Source organism: Apteryx rowi, unplaced genomic scaffold (genome assembly GCF_003343035.1).
Source record: "Apteryx rowi isolate R43461 unplaced genomic scaffold, aptRow1 scaffold_274, whole genome shotgun sequence".
Classification (NCBI taxonomy): domain Eukaryota; kingdom Metazoa; phylum Chordata; class Aves; order Apterygiformes; family Apterygidae; genus Apteryx; species Apteryx rowi.
Window position 1 is genome coordinate 342,030 of NW_020449130.1, and position 14,990 is coordinate 357,019.

Sequence of the window (14,990 nt, forward strand, 5' to 3'; positions counted from 1 at the left end):
AAGAACTGTCTTTTCTATCAACATTTACCAGAAAAATTTCTTATCTGAATGTAACAATACCAGAAATAATGCTCACATGCACACATTTACATACTGAAATTATTAAGGAAAATTCAAATCAAGCTTGAAATTTAAAAAAATTTTAAAAATGCAAGTTTTAAATATACATATGCTTCAAGGAGAAGAACAACTTAGCTCTGACACTTGCCAGCAAAACTAGAACAAAACAATGAAGAAAAAAAAAATCCTTTCTGGTGTATTGTGATGACAGGACACCAAAGAAAAGCAATGATTTCACGGTCTAGATTTCTCACAGGTCAGAAACACTGAATCTGTTTCAACTGGGATTCAGCGGTGGGTTTGCTACTAGCTGGCAAGACAGAGACTCGAGCTGGCCCTTTGCTCAGTGGGGCATTCAGTCCGGGTTTCAGGGTGACGTGATCAGCCAGTCTCCTTTCTGTAGATGAAGTCAATGCTACTGCCTTAGACTTTGTGGTTCTTATTTCTGTCCAGCTGGAGAAATCATTGATCCAAAGCATTCAATCCAAGCGGACTGGGAAGGCATTTACCWGATACTATTCACAAATAATCAAGACTCAAGTAAATAATCAAGTACCCAACTATTTTCTTAGGATGCAAGAATCATTGCTTTAGTTTCTTAGAGAACAAATTTAGAATCTATACCTTATAAAGCAGTATTAAAGCATATGTGCCAACTGTGGAGTCATTCCTACAGAAAAACGTGAGGTATGTACTTGTTAGTAGTAAATTAATATTTAAAGTTATGAATGCTGGCAGTGATGTGGATATTTAAACCATTTTTGGGTTCATGTAAATAGTAAACCATTTTCATTTTTGTGTAAAATGACTACATAAAGAAGTTGGAACATAATTTTCCATCACTGTTCACAACTATTTGAATGGCAACGCAGAATTATTATAACTACAAAATGGACTGTTGGGGGGGGTTCTTCAACTCTTCTCACCTCCCCACCTTGCGACTTCAAAGGTCTTGTGTATCAGTAGTGTCACAAACAGGAGACTAGACTAGATTCCCAAAACGTAGTAGACGTCAAGCTACCTCCAAGTGGTGCATGGCACAACACCCAGTCAGAAGCTGCCCCTGTCCCTTGTAAAGCTTGTGGACCCCTGCACTAGACTGCACCAAAATTTCTGTTTTCTGATGGCAAATCTGTGTGCCCTCACCCTACTGTCAGGAGCAACACAGGCTGCACCCCTCTCTTTACACAACATTCATAGTGATGCAGACCCACAGCACGGCCAAATTATCCACAGTTTTTGTTCTTAAGAGGAACTCTTCTACATTTTTCTTCAAGCCTACCTCCAATTATTATTGATTATATTCTAGTACTTCCTAAAGAGAGCTAAGTTTTTGCATACATGGGATGACCTTTTATTTTAAGGCCACAAAAGGAATGAGATGCAATATACCAAGAAGCAATGTGACTATGAACACCTTCCTAACAAACAGTGACAGATTGTATATCAGTACTGACATAGTACTGCACAACCCTTCCAGGACACCAGTCTGTCTTCTTGACCTCCTATTTTTCCAAAGAAGGATGCTTAATTTGTCTGAAATACATGAAACAGAGAAGTATCTGTATTGTTTAAATATAAGGCAGCAAGTGTGTTACAGCTGCCAGTTCCCAAGATTCTGTTTCCATGGAGAATAATTTGAACTAATGTTTAAAATAAGGGGCACAAAAATCAGGAGGCAGTGAAGCAAGAAAACACAGATAGAGATCAATTAGCTCTAGACGTGAAGTGTGCTGCAGAATCTCTTACATGAAAGAAGTGTCTTACTTTAGCCCCTGGTTTAGCAAAGCTCTCACATCACGTGAGTAAGCCTTCATCTACCTTTAAAGTATGCGCTTCCCTGCCAGTGAATTCATAGAGGCAGCAGTGCTAGTTCCAGAGATTTTCTAGCTTCAAAGTTTCTTGGGCTAGTTACTGTAGCACCCCAATCTAAGTGTCAGACAGAGGAGAAAGAAAAAAAACCCTCTGAAACTAAATTTCATAAATACACAGAGTAAACCACAAAATGTACTTTTTCACACATACAATTTTTGTCACGTTATTGCTGTTTGCTGCTCTTTTAGTATGTCAGGACCACTGGTATTCTAACAAAAGATACTGCCTAGTGCCTTGAGCAAGCCTGGCAAATTCTTTAGAGATTCTGGGTAACTCCCATGGGAAAACTCAATATACTGTCACTACCCCAGGACTAGGAAGTTTGCTTAGCAGATCCTCAACAAAGAGCATCTCCCGTTAATAACACAGCTTTGAAAGTCTCTCCACATAATGCTGAAACATGTTACACGTGATCTAAGGGGCATGAGGAAACAACTCTCCTTTCAACTTTCATCCAGGCATCGAATGGCATTAGCCCAGCCGTTCCAAGAGGAATACCAGAAAWACAATCTATTCCTATCGCTCGGCCACCTACCTTTCCTGAATCAGCCTTCCTGCCGCTTCCTTCTTTAATGGGAAGTGCTGGAAGATCTAGCCCAGCCACCAGAAGTAAAGACAAGTGTTGCTACCTTGGGTAATACATTCAAAGTTAGGAATTTTTGAATTCTCAACGGTCCTCTGGGGACTCACCAGTCACTTTTGGGGGATTCACAAAAGAGGACTCAGAAAAGCAGGTTAATACACGCTATAAACCAACCATTTCTAGAATCATAATCTATATCTACGATCACTTCTCGTTTCCTAATGAACAGCAGTTTTTCTTCTTAATCTTGTTTCCTTTTTTAAAAGGTTTGCTCCTAACAACGGTCACTACACATCTTCTGTCATTACCTTTAGTCTATGGCAATTCCAGCTCTCATCACTTCTCCTGTGGTTGCCTCAAGATGTAGTTCGATTAGTTAAGAGAGAAACAGAAACAACAGAAAGATACTTACTGTACACTTTAGGCTTTATGGTACACTTCGGATACTAACACTGCCATGTAGATCCAGATCACATTTGCATAAGCATATTTGTGTTACAAAAAAAAAAAGAAGTTATTTTCTCAAAACCTGCTATAGAGATACTAAGTGGGCACTTCACTGCAGAGGGAGTTATGTTTTTAACAACTATCAATCAAGTAAAAAATATAAAATTATTCAGGTTATAGAAGTGTTTGGAACAGTAGTGAGGACAGTGCTAAAAGCTAGGTTGAGCGAACTCTTTATAAATACAACACAGAAGCAGACAGCAATATTAAGTCTGGCTGGTGGACGTGCAACATTTCAATTAGTAGTTTACACGTCACTGGAAAATTCAGTGTTCGTTACCAACAAAGGATGACTGTAAATAATTTGTTGCTTCAGCTGTTAAGCCTTTGTTTTTTTCTGGTTCTGCCCTTCCAATTCCTCTATCCCTTCCCACATATGGCTATTTTTATACATAGCCAAGACTACCAGATGTCACTTTGTCATCTGCCACCAATACACTATCACCCTTTTCTGACGAGGTTTTTGCTACTTCTAATCTTTAGGTCATATCTAAGGTTTCTGGCAGTACCAAAGCCAGGAAGCAGAGAAAGAGGTGTTAAAAAACAAAGCCTGCACTAAGACTCCAAACATGTAACCAGTTATTGTGTCATGCTCTCAGCTTAGTGATAAACTAAGCTAAATAAACTAAGGTAAACGAAGCTATGTAAGCTGAACTCAAAGAAAACATGGCTGAAAAGCAAAAGAAAAATATAATTATTGAAAAGGATACCATTACCCTGCTATGGGACAAGACTTTGCACGTTTTTAGCAACAGGAAATACGTATCATTTGGCAGGCTGATAGGGTTTGTGGAAGAGGGGAAAGGTCCTCTGACTTTTTTCTTCTTTTTGTGCCTCCTCATGTGATTTCAATGTTCTAAGTCCCAAAGAACAGTGTTCATCAAAAAGACACATCCAGTTGACAAAGTATTCATAAAATGAAATATAAACAAGTCTGTAGGTGGGAAGAGGGATTAGGAAAACAAATCAGGGCTGCAGAAAGGTGCATGAACAAAAAACCTCTACAAGATGCTTTCTTCAAATATTTATCCAATTATCAATGTGTAAACAATAATGCAATGGCCCACTGGCTCAACATATAAAAATAATTCATTAAGACAGCGATGCTTGAAGGGACAGGTTTATTACATCTCCTACACCTTTTAGTTTCTGAGCCGGTGACCAAAGCAGTAACGAAAAACTTAATCCCAAAAACTTTTACAGCAAATTTAGTTTCAGGTTCTGAAATGAAAACCACAATTTATTTGTGCTGTTAATTAAAACAATGTTTGGTTCTTCTCCCTTCCCACACCTCAGGTGACTTTCTAAGCTTGCAATGGCATTTTCCACACAGTCACATTTAAAAAACTACACTAAACACAACATAATCCTAAATAATAATCCATTTTAATTACATGGTATCGAATACCTTGCAAACAAAAGACACTTATTAAGATTTACTGACAGGTACTATATTTTTTGGCAAATCTGGAACAAACCAGAAGAAAAAGCAAAAAATTATTCTATAACTGTGAGGGAAAGAAATGTCCATCTAAATGCAGAGGATTCATACTGCAAAACTGAAACTAAATAAAAAATCCACACTTACAGCAGATTTTTTTTAATTCTTAGTGCAAGAAACAACCAAGTTAATCACAGAATCAGTACTAATTAAGAATATGGAAAATTCTCCTATACAGAGGTAGAGTCCAGTGCACAAGGCTAAAACGATATTCAATAGTCTAAACAAGACTGAGCCAGGTCTTACGGAATCCACTTTTTAAAGTATCAGACTGTATGTACATACATACAATAAATAGACTATACAATCTTTAAAGTAGTTTAATAAACTTCACAAAAATTATAGTAGATGCATTGAGATTTTTACATAATCCAAAGTTCATATCTCTATCACCCAGAAATGGATAAAACCAATATTCCTGATATCAAGTTCAACAGAAAATAGTTTAGCAAAGTGTTGATAAATCAAAATATTTTACATATTTTAAAGCCTAAATTTATGCTTATAAAGGATAAATTTCAAATGCTTTGAAAATGTTCCTTTTGATACTATTTGCAAAGAGGTTTCAAATGCTCTGATTTGCATTTTTACTGTTATAAAGACTTTCCTTACATTCCACGTTCAAGGGAAAAATGGACTCGGGTACTCACAGTTCTGATGTGTTGGCACAAGAATAAATGATGAGAATTAGATTATTTTAAAGGCCTGAAAGACATCAGGAGAATTTATGGACAAAGCCTTCATGTCTCCTACTACACAAATCACGTTAGAACGCTAACAGAAAGTTGTTTGGTATTACCACTTCAATCCTGTCAGTGCCTCTCCATCTGGAGGCATCTGATTAGCATTGCACTGGAGTTAAAGTGTGCATCTCTGGGCCCCTAGGTTTGCTACAAGCCCATAGGGCTTAATAAAACAAATATGGAATCTTTATGGTTTACCACAATAGTGCATAAATCAGGGACGTCTGTTGCCATTCATTTCAGTGATAGTCACAAAGAAAGGATTTCAGGGAACTGAGTTTTTTTTTTAACCATATCTTTCTAAACTGTGCAAAAAAATGGAAAAACATAAATCACCCTGGGGCATTACAGAGTAGAGCGATTACGCTTACTCTGATAAATTCTTTTCTATAAAGGGTTCTTACAAATCCCAAGGGGGCAACAGGCATGATAAGAGGGAACTAGTAACAACCACAGAAGAGCTTAATAATCAGAGTTAAATTTAATGTTCACAGTTTGGTTATTTTTAATTTCTATAAGCACCTATGCTGAAAAACTCGAGGGTTTGTATTTTAGTTTTAAAATCGAATCTACTTGTGACAAATACCTTGTTAAGATTACCATTCTGCTCTTCTACAGGCCTTCTCACTGGAACAATTTTTTTATTATTTTTTGTTTTATACAAACAGATTCACTTTGATTTAAAGTAAACATATAAAAATTGAGAATATTGCTTGCAACAACGGACCTGGAAGTGAAGGAATGAACTAGTCAGGCCATACAAAAAAAAACCCTCCCTCAAAATGAATTCTACTGAACTTCTAACGCTAGGAAAATCTGCAAAAGGATCACAAGATCTGTTGCAAATTTCAGAGATTTGGCCCAAGTCTTATCATCATCATCATCTGAATACTTTAACAACTGTATCTTTATATTAAGGAAAAATAAATGATTCCAAGAACTCAGGAAGGCACATGCACCCAAGTATACTATAAATAAAACACATCATGAAATTACGAACGATCTTCTGATCCCTGTACACACTTTTGGTTCAGCACTATGGTCAAGTTATCTCTTTTGAAATACAATAAAAGGCATAGAACAAATATAACATATGCATAATAATTATGAAGAATAATGCTAATAAGAGCTTACAGAAAAAAGTGCAGTGAAAAAAAAACCCAAAACTATTTATTCAGGGCCTTGTGCTACTGTAAATACAGACTTTGTATTTGCTGCTGTGCAAGGGGAAGAATTTATCCTGGAAAGCAGCAATGAGGAATGCAAAAACAAAAAATAAAAAAGATATTAAGAGAAAACTTTAAGATGGAACGTTCCCAACTTCATTCCTCTAGTGCACAGTCTTCTGACTACGTAGTTTGTTTTCATGCTGTCATTTCTCTTCAAGAGTACAGCGTATTAAAAAATGGCACAATTCTTAATATTTTTCTGCCTCTACTTCATTTTTTGTTTGTTCTTCCAAGCACCTGATTTGCTGTATCCTCATAAAATGGTAAAGCTGTTAGTGAAAGTGAGAAAAACATCGTTGCCCATCTTCTTTCTCACTGATTTCTCCTTCCACTAGGTATTTTACTCTTGTGTGCTACACAATGGGGAGGCACTGTAAAGGCAGCTTGACAGATTAAAAAAAAAAAAAAAAAAAAAAAGAGTCTTTCTCCCCCCCCCAGCCTACCCCCCCAAAAATTGGATGGATGAAACAGTACGTCCATAGGAATATTCCAGTCTCCTCTGTTAGGAGATAATAGCAGGGGACCATCTAACCACAGTCAGATTGTCAGCACTGACTGACCGTTTCTTTGCGGATTTCCTGAAGTCCTTATATTTATCTTCACACAAGCGGGAAATGGCCTGCAGGATGAAAGAATGAAGAAACCTCAATTGCAGAGGCCACAGCTGTACAAGTAATATAAATAAAACAAAACATGGATTTCTAGATATAGGCAGAATTCTAAAACATCACTTCATTATGCAAAACCTGTGAAGAACTTCTCCCTGAATCCTTTTATTCCTTTCATTAACCTTGAAAGGACAAACATGCTGACTTTGCATCGTTCACCCCAGTCACGTCTGAAGGATTTAATAAGCACATTCCTTCTTTCTTTTTTACAGGTTAACTGCCACAAATCTAGTGACAGCAGCCAATATTGCTTACTCATTGCTGTAAGTAAGTTAACTGAAATATAGCACTTCCTTGGTGAAAAATTAACTTGAATGGAATTATTACAGAAACTGTAAATATATTTGGAGAGTTTGGAAAGAGGATGGCTCTTAATGTCCTTCTTTCTTTCTTTCTTTCTTAAAAAGTTGTGCTATTGTAATTATGTATTTTCCTCTGCTGATAAATGGGGCGATGGGGCTATCTTATATGCTGCTAGTGGGAAACACATGTTGTATTCAGGAATACTTTAATTTGCAAGGCATTAAAATACATATAAGTTTTTAAGATCTTTTAAACAGAGTGTCAAAAACTATTCTATCCTAAAGATATTCAAATATTAAGACCTATTACACCACACTGGAGTTATGCTTCCATTGTTTTTAGCCAAGTTTAGAACAAATGTATGTTATGCACAGCATATGAACAGATTTATTGTACCCTGAAATGACACATCTGTAAAGGTTCATTTGGTTGAGACAGGCTATGCTTTGCATCAGTAGGGATGCTAACTCGAGTTTTCAAACACACTGAACTGTAGAGAAAGCTCATTCTAAGCAATACTCAAGGCAAAAAAAAAAGCGCCAGATTTAGAAGTAAGATGAAGTAAAACAGTATTTTTATTTACTCAGGAATGCTTTTAAGTGGTGTCTTAAGATAGGATGTTTAATAAAAGTACTGCGTAAATGTTAACAGTACAAGTGTTTGATTATAAAACAAGGCAATATAAACAAACAGCCTGACTCCACTGATCATGGCTCTCTTTCTTGATTTTTACTTTTACAGCACAGCAAGCTGTGGTAGCAAACAGTCCTGGAAACGCAACAGTACTGCAAAGATCAGAGGCAGATATGCCAGAAGCACACAACTCAGGCATCCGAGAGCAAGTTCACCTCATGCTTTGGTCAATTAATGATTACATGATTTCAAAAAAAAAAAAAAAAAAAAACCACCACAGGAAACCATTTGCTACTTTTTAGTTGCAGACAACTTCACTTACTGTTCTTGAACACAGTTTTCTTCATTGGTGCACGTGAACAGAACAACAGAATAAAATAACACAAATATTCCTGTTGCTTTGTAGACCTTAACTTAACTCACTTAAAACTGCTTTAGATTTATAATCCAACAGATGAAGATGGTTTAATGATGGAATAAGGCCTGGCTTGGTAAATAGGTGGACTGAGGTGGAGCTCAGCTTCTTTCAGCTGCCAAATCAGTTCATGATCGTAGGCATCACATAGCCAGGAAAGATGATCACTTCAAGATTGACGGTTTCCCAGGAAAATTTCTATTCGAGTACTTGGTCAGGCAAAATGAAATATTGCTTGGAACTAGCACTAAATATTTGTCATCTCTGTTCCCCGGTGATTATATATATATTTGTGAAACACATCGACTGTGATTTAATCAGTCGTACTTAAAGGTTTGGTTTTTTTCCAAGCAATTTACAAAATTGATATTTGGAGCCTATATGACAATTCAGTAAGTCAGCTTTAGCTCCTTGCAACTTATGGGAAAACAAGACAAAAGCAGAAAAATGTAAATATTTAATACTGTCCTTCAATTAAAATAAATCCACATAGCTTGTAACATCTTTCTGTCATCTGACATTTCTGTTCCTCTTATTGCTAGAAAAAGGAACCACATTTTTCGACTGTCTCAAGGGACCATTTCTCATATGATATCAAAACAAAGCATTATTAAAAACTGTACCATCATTCAATTATGTGCAACTTTGTCAAACTTGATTTTAATATCTGCAGTCAGCTAGAAATATGCATACATACATATTCTTTCATTCTAGATATATACAATTGGAAGCCATGGCTGAGCTGCATGAGTGAGCTCCTCTTGAGTGCTGCAATACCCCCAAAATGGGTAAAACAGAGAGCACTTAGAAGGGGAGACAGAACTAAATGTGGAAGGAAAATTCAAAAAAAAAAAATTTTCAAAACCTAGATGCATTTGGTAGCCACCTAAAAGCAGCAGGAACACCCTCTGGCTGCTGGAAGTTGAGCTGATGGGGGTTCTCCTCCATCTCTGGAGAGTGAAAAGAAGAATAATTAGGGTACTGACAGAAAGATGAGTTGGATAGCAGGAAGCTGGAGGGATGTAAAGACACTTCTCTACTTGTAACTTCCACCTCTTTCTCCTCTTTTCTGTATGTCCAGTCTACGGGACAGTAGCTCTTTTGGGTCAAGAAAACACTAACCTATGTATAGCACATAGGTTCAAAGGGTGCTCTCAGCAAATTCAGGATACTTTTAGGCCATATGCTGATGGAAGGTAAGAAAATGTACTTTTATTTAATCATAAGACAAAGCTGCTTCTTACTGTCAATTGTGGGAACGTTAAATCAGGAGAAACATTCTACTGGGGAAACTCCAGAAAGTACTGACATTTTAAAAGAGCACTACAATCTCTTGTAACGACTTAAAGCTCATTGATCTTGTCCGGCATTTCTATTTGACAAGGGGAAGTATTTACTAACCCTGTCCTTGATCTTTTCTGTAACAGGTATGTTAACCTTATGATATTTGGAGAATGCAATACAGGTTCTGCCATGAACGATCCAATACTCCTGCTTCGGATACGTAAGATAGCATGAAAGTGCAAAGGTAGCAAAAACGTGTTATAATACAACCATTTCTCTACACAAGACAGAGAAAAATGTAAAGAAGTCTGAAGAAGTTGCTTTGAATCTTGGAAGGGAGCAAGCTTGTTTCAATTTACCAGACAAGGCAAATTGTTCCACTGCATACATACATTAACTATTAGCCTGTTGTCTGTAATCACAGGCGGCAGCTTTTCTCTCTGTGTCCAAAATCGCACATTCTATGTGGTATTTCATACACCTCACTTGAGAATGGAAGCAACTGACTTAGAGAAGCCTGGGCTGAAGAGCATGTGACAGACCTAGAAAAGTATTGCAAAGACACTTTGGTAAGTGCTGGCAGGCTAAATGCTTAACTATGCTGAAGGGATTAGGCGATAAAGTATGCTGCCTACTAGTTGCAAGGGCACATTCAAGCAACCAAGTATTGCCAGGGAGCAAGGAAGCTCCCGTCATGTGCCCTTCCTTCTGGCCACAGAATAGAGGCAAAGAGCTGGTAGACCAGGCTGTTTTCATTCGAGACAGTCTTCCGCTTCCCTGAAGACATCCTCTTTGGCCAGCAAGTTTTAGAGTCACTTGGTGCCAGCAGCACAGAACAACCCAAACAAAGGGGAGAATTTTTAAGAATATGTTTTTTTAAAACAAAAAGTTCCATTAGTTCTTTTTAAATATGCATTCTCTTTGTTGGAACAGAATAACCATCAATATTCTCCAGGTATGTACAGTCATTTCCTATTTTGTTTTCTTCTCAGGTTTTAGGAGCTCTCTCTGTTATCTTCATTTGTAACCTGGTGTTATAACCTGTGTGCAATACAAATTGACAGTGCTGGGAAACACTGTGTATTAAATTCTCTTCACAAAGTAATTCACTCAACTTTAATATATGCAATAGCTCTTATTATCAAGATCCACCATCTACTAACTTTGCCAGTTGCCTTTTTTCATTTAAGATTACAAACCCGATGTATTTTCATATTTTTTATTCTAAATCTTTAATGGAAACAAATTTGATGTAAATTTACATTGCTCTTCATACACAGAATTGTTATATTCTTATTAAATCTATCTGGGAAATTTAGAAAGAATATTTTAAGTGAAATGAGAAATATAACTTCAATGAAATAAGTTTTGATTCTTCTTCCATCATTTTGCAAACACCTCCATTCCCGTTATAGTCACAAACAACTCAATCGCCCTGTGCATCATTTCCCCACGTGAAAACTTGCATAGTACTGCCTGCCTGTTTTACAGGAGCACCAAGAGTTTCAAAACATGCAAAGCCCACTCTAATCCACAGACAAACAAACAGCCTACAGCGCAAAGCTGTTATAGAACTAAGGATATGCAATGTTAGAACAGTAAGAAACTAATGGCAAATTTCAAAATTAGCAAAAACGTGTACACGTTCATGCAGTAATGCCTGTATTAAAATCTTTGCATCAGAAAGCTCAGGAAAGGAAGAGTTCAGTCTTGCAAAGCACCCACAGTTGTCTGATGACTTTAAATTTCTCTAATATCAGAGGGAATTCATAGTGCTCTGCATTTCACAGGTCCAGACCATCTGACATACAGTTTAGGCACAGTGTATATTCAAGCCCCATAAGTATTCATAATTTCTTCAATAACGCTGTGCGCTCATTTCTGTTTCCCCATTACTGAGAACAACACCATTGGAGGTAACAGACTTAGATCCATGTGAACTAGAGCAGTGACAGATAGTAAGCACATGGAACAGTTATTTTCAGCAATACTAATTAATATTCTGTCCTTTAAAATGGGTAATCAGTGTTAAGAAACCAAATGAACACACAAAACCAGACTGCATAAGAGTCATTCTTATGTACTGTGAGTGGTTTCACAAGGCCAATTTAGACAGCTAGAACTGAACAAGAAATGAAAAGCAGAGAAGATATGAAACATTCAGCCAAAGAGCTGTCCTCACATCCATGAATACCATGAGCACAAGCAAAACAATTATGGAAACTGGGGCACATGATATTCCAACTTTCCATGATAATATTTCAGGAGAGATGGGGAAGAGAAGGGAGAAACAACCCCAAAATTCCAAATCCCCCAATATATTCTGAGCAAGCTAAAGGGAAAGCATCTTACCTCAAGTTTATATGCTCTGTCCCTGCTGAGGGGCTCCAGAGGGAAACTCAGGTTATTTGCTTCTGCCAGGGAACGCAAATCAAAATAATACTTGGCATAAACACTGGAGGGAACATTAATRTTGAACTGCAACAGCTCAAGAAACTGGCGTTCCAGCTCATTCCTGTAGAAAAAGATAAATGTGAAAGCATATTTTAGCCGTCTATCCTGCCATTGTCTGAATGTAATTTACTTTAAATTGCAAATGGTACAAACCAAGTTTATGTCTTATTCTTGAGAGACAGAATTAAACTGGCCTGAGGTGTGACCTACATTACGGAATTCTTCCGGCGTGCTGCTGTCAGTGAGGACTGGGAGAGCGGCTGCACCTCGCGGCCCACCCCGCAGCGCCCTGAACCCGCGCTCAGGCTCGGCGGGCGGCGGAGCGCTCYCACCGGCCCGGCGAGGCAGTCCAGCGAGGGGGAAAGCTGGCAGGAAAAAAGGCTTCTAGCCGTTCATGCTGCTCCCACTAGGGGGATCTGCACTCACACCTACGCACACAGCAAATACGCACATGCCCCAACTTTGTCAGACATCCCTCAAAAATGCTGCAAATTACCCTAACAGAAAAATTACTGGAGAAATCATTTATTCTTTTCAGCCTTTATAATCAATCCCTTAAAACTATTTATGGGAAACCTGAATTTTTCAACATGGCTTCTATTTTTCTTTATGAACAGAATGAGGCAGTTTCTCCCTAGCGTACGCATGCAAAATTCACACTGCTGATCTTTATTTTTTTCAGTACCTAAAGCAAATGTGTTTAATCAAAATACCGGATAGGGACAAAGGGACCATATCTGAGTTCCCACTCAGTGAAAACTTTAGTATATAAATACATTATTATGCCAGTAAATTAAAAAGTATATAAATAAGTAAACCAACAAAATTGAAGACTGGAAGCTTTCATTAATTGCATGGTACACAGATATCCCACACAATATTTATGCAGGGACACATGACATATTCAAAATAGTGATTTCAAGATTTGAGAAATAAAAAATAAACTAGTGGTAAATGTTGCCTGTGTCTGCTGAAGAGTATACATTGTATATGGACTGCACTACTTTTGTACCAGCAGGTATATATTCCCTATGATACTGCATTCGAGTTGCATGTTGACTGTAGTGTATGTGTGGAAGGAACATGCAGTCAGTTGGCAACCGAAAGGATGCATCTGAGGATAAGAAGAAAATATACTGGTAAAGTGGTTTTTCAACACTAATGATTTTTTTCTCACTACTAGAAGGCCATCACTCTCACTTCATAATAATTTTCTTTCCTTATCTTCACTTTCTCTTTGCCAAAATTCTATGTTTATGTAATGCTAGATATTAATTAACAGTGAAAGACCATCTAAAAGCTATACACAGACTAAACCTCTTTGGCATGCATTCACACCAGTGAAGATTCTAGCTTCACAAAAAAACCAAAATGACATAAAATTTAATTTTTAAGAAGCCTATCAATAAATACAGAAGATTACCTTTAAATGTCCTTTTATTCTTCCAAGATTTTACTTTCTGCAAGCTAAGCCCAAAGGTGTGTATTAACAGAAAATATAAAGTCAGTTTTAGTGGGAAACTAATACACTGGCTGTATATCGAGGAACATCTCCCAGTCCTTCAGAAAGAGTACACGTCTTCCTATCCCCTAGCTCTCAGATTCAAAGATTAGACCAGCAGACCAACTTGAGCCAATGAAGAAACAACAAAAAACCACACACTAGTTCTTATGTGAACTAATGTACTTTAACTAACAACCACCCTTTCCTGATACATCCACACTGGATGGTTCTAGTACTCCCTCCTATGGCCATGCCTCAAATTCACACAGAAATTCAAAGCAGTGCTATATACCTGGCTACAGATACATACTACAGTTCAATCCTCCTGACTCCTCTGGCAGCTTTTAGCTACAGTTCAATGTATGGTTGATGACTGCCAAAACTCAAAGGTCTACAGGATGTTTTCAAGACATGCTCATGCTTAACGAGTCACAATAGTTAAAGATTTTGATCTAGATTTTTTTGTGCCTTTTTGTATTTTAACATAAATTATTAAAGTCCCTGTCTGGTGCAGAGTTAAAAACTTCAAATCTTAATACTGTACTGTCCCAACTACCTGGGGGGGGGGGGGAACAGGGATAGGAGAAGAGCCTTTGGAAAACTGGCAGCAGGAAGAAAAGCACCAGCAGATCCACCAAGCTCCACATTCTTTGCCTGAGAATCCACAGGCAGCCCCAAATAAAAAGCCCATGAACCAGACCACCAAGTACCATATACAGAGCGAGCACMGGCTCTCCAACAAGAGCTGGTTTTGCAGTTCATGAGAACCATAAAATCTTTAAGAAAAGGCTAAGAAGCTAAAAACCTTGAGGACAAGGATTCCTCATAGTTCTGCCTGGATAGTATGAAGTGCAGGAAGAGGCCTACTGTTGGCACTCAAGCACGTCTGCTATTTGAGTAATTTTTTTTATACGGTTTTATACAGCTCAAGTGCAATTTTTAACACTAGCATTAAGTACTAGTTAAAAACACAGTGTCATATGCATTTGTCAAAAACAATAACCTATTTTTTTTGTTTCTTTTCACACCATCACAGTGTGAAATGATCACATCTTCATCTGCCTCCAAAAAAAAGCGCTGAGAATTAGCAATTTCAAATCTCGTATTTATAACCGTTCTTGATCAATACTGTCATATGGCACAGTCAAAGCCGTCAGTGTGTCTCAGGCTGTTTAGAACTCTACTTCAGCAGATGCACCAGCTTCAAAAACATTTGAAAACCACTTAGATT

General features: G+C 37.5%; 1 protein-coding gene across 5 annotated transcripts in view; it reads right to left on the reverse strand.

Annotated features, from left to right (window-relative positions):
• Positions 1-4,129: 4,129 nt before the first annotated feature.
• Positions 4,130-14,990, reverse strand: part of CCNY (cyclin Y) — a 113,633-nt gene continuing 102,772 nt past the window's right edge. For 3 of the 5 annotated variants that reach the window (XM_026068534.1, XM_026068532.1, XM_026068530.1), the window contains 2 exons: positions 12,154-12,316; positions 4,130-7,117 (listed from right to left, as the gene is read on the reverse strand). In XM_026068534.1, coding sequence (XP_025924319.1) covers positions 7,001-7,117; positions 12,154-12,316 — 280 coding nt within the window. In that variant the 3' untranslated portion in view covers positions 4,130-7,000. Of the gene's footprint in view, positions 7,118-9,403; positions 9,468-9,494; positions 10,843-12,153; positions 12,317-14,990 lie in introns of those variants that run through there. The other 2 variants (XM_026068531.1, XM_026068533.1) reach the window with 2 other exon arrangements.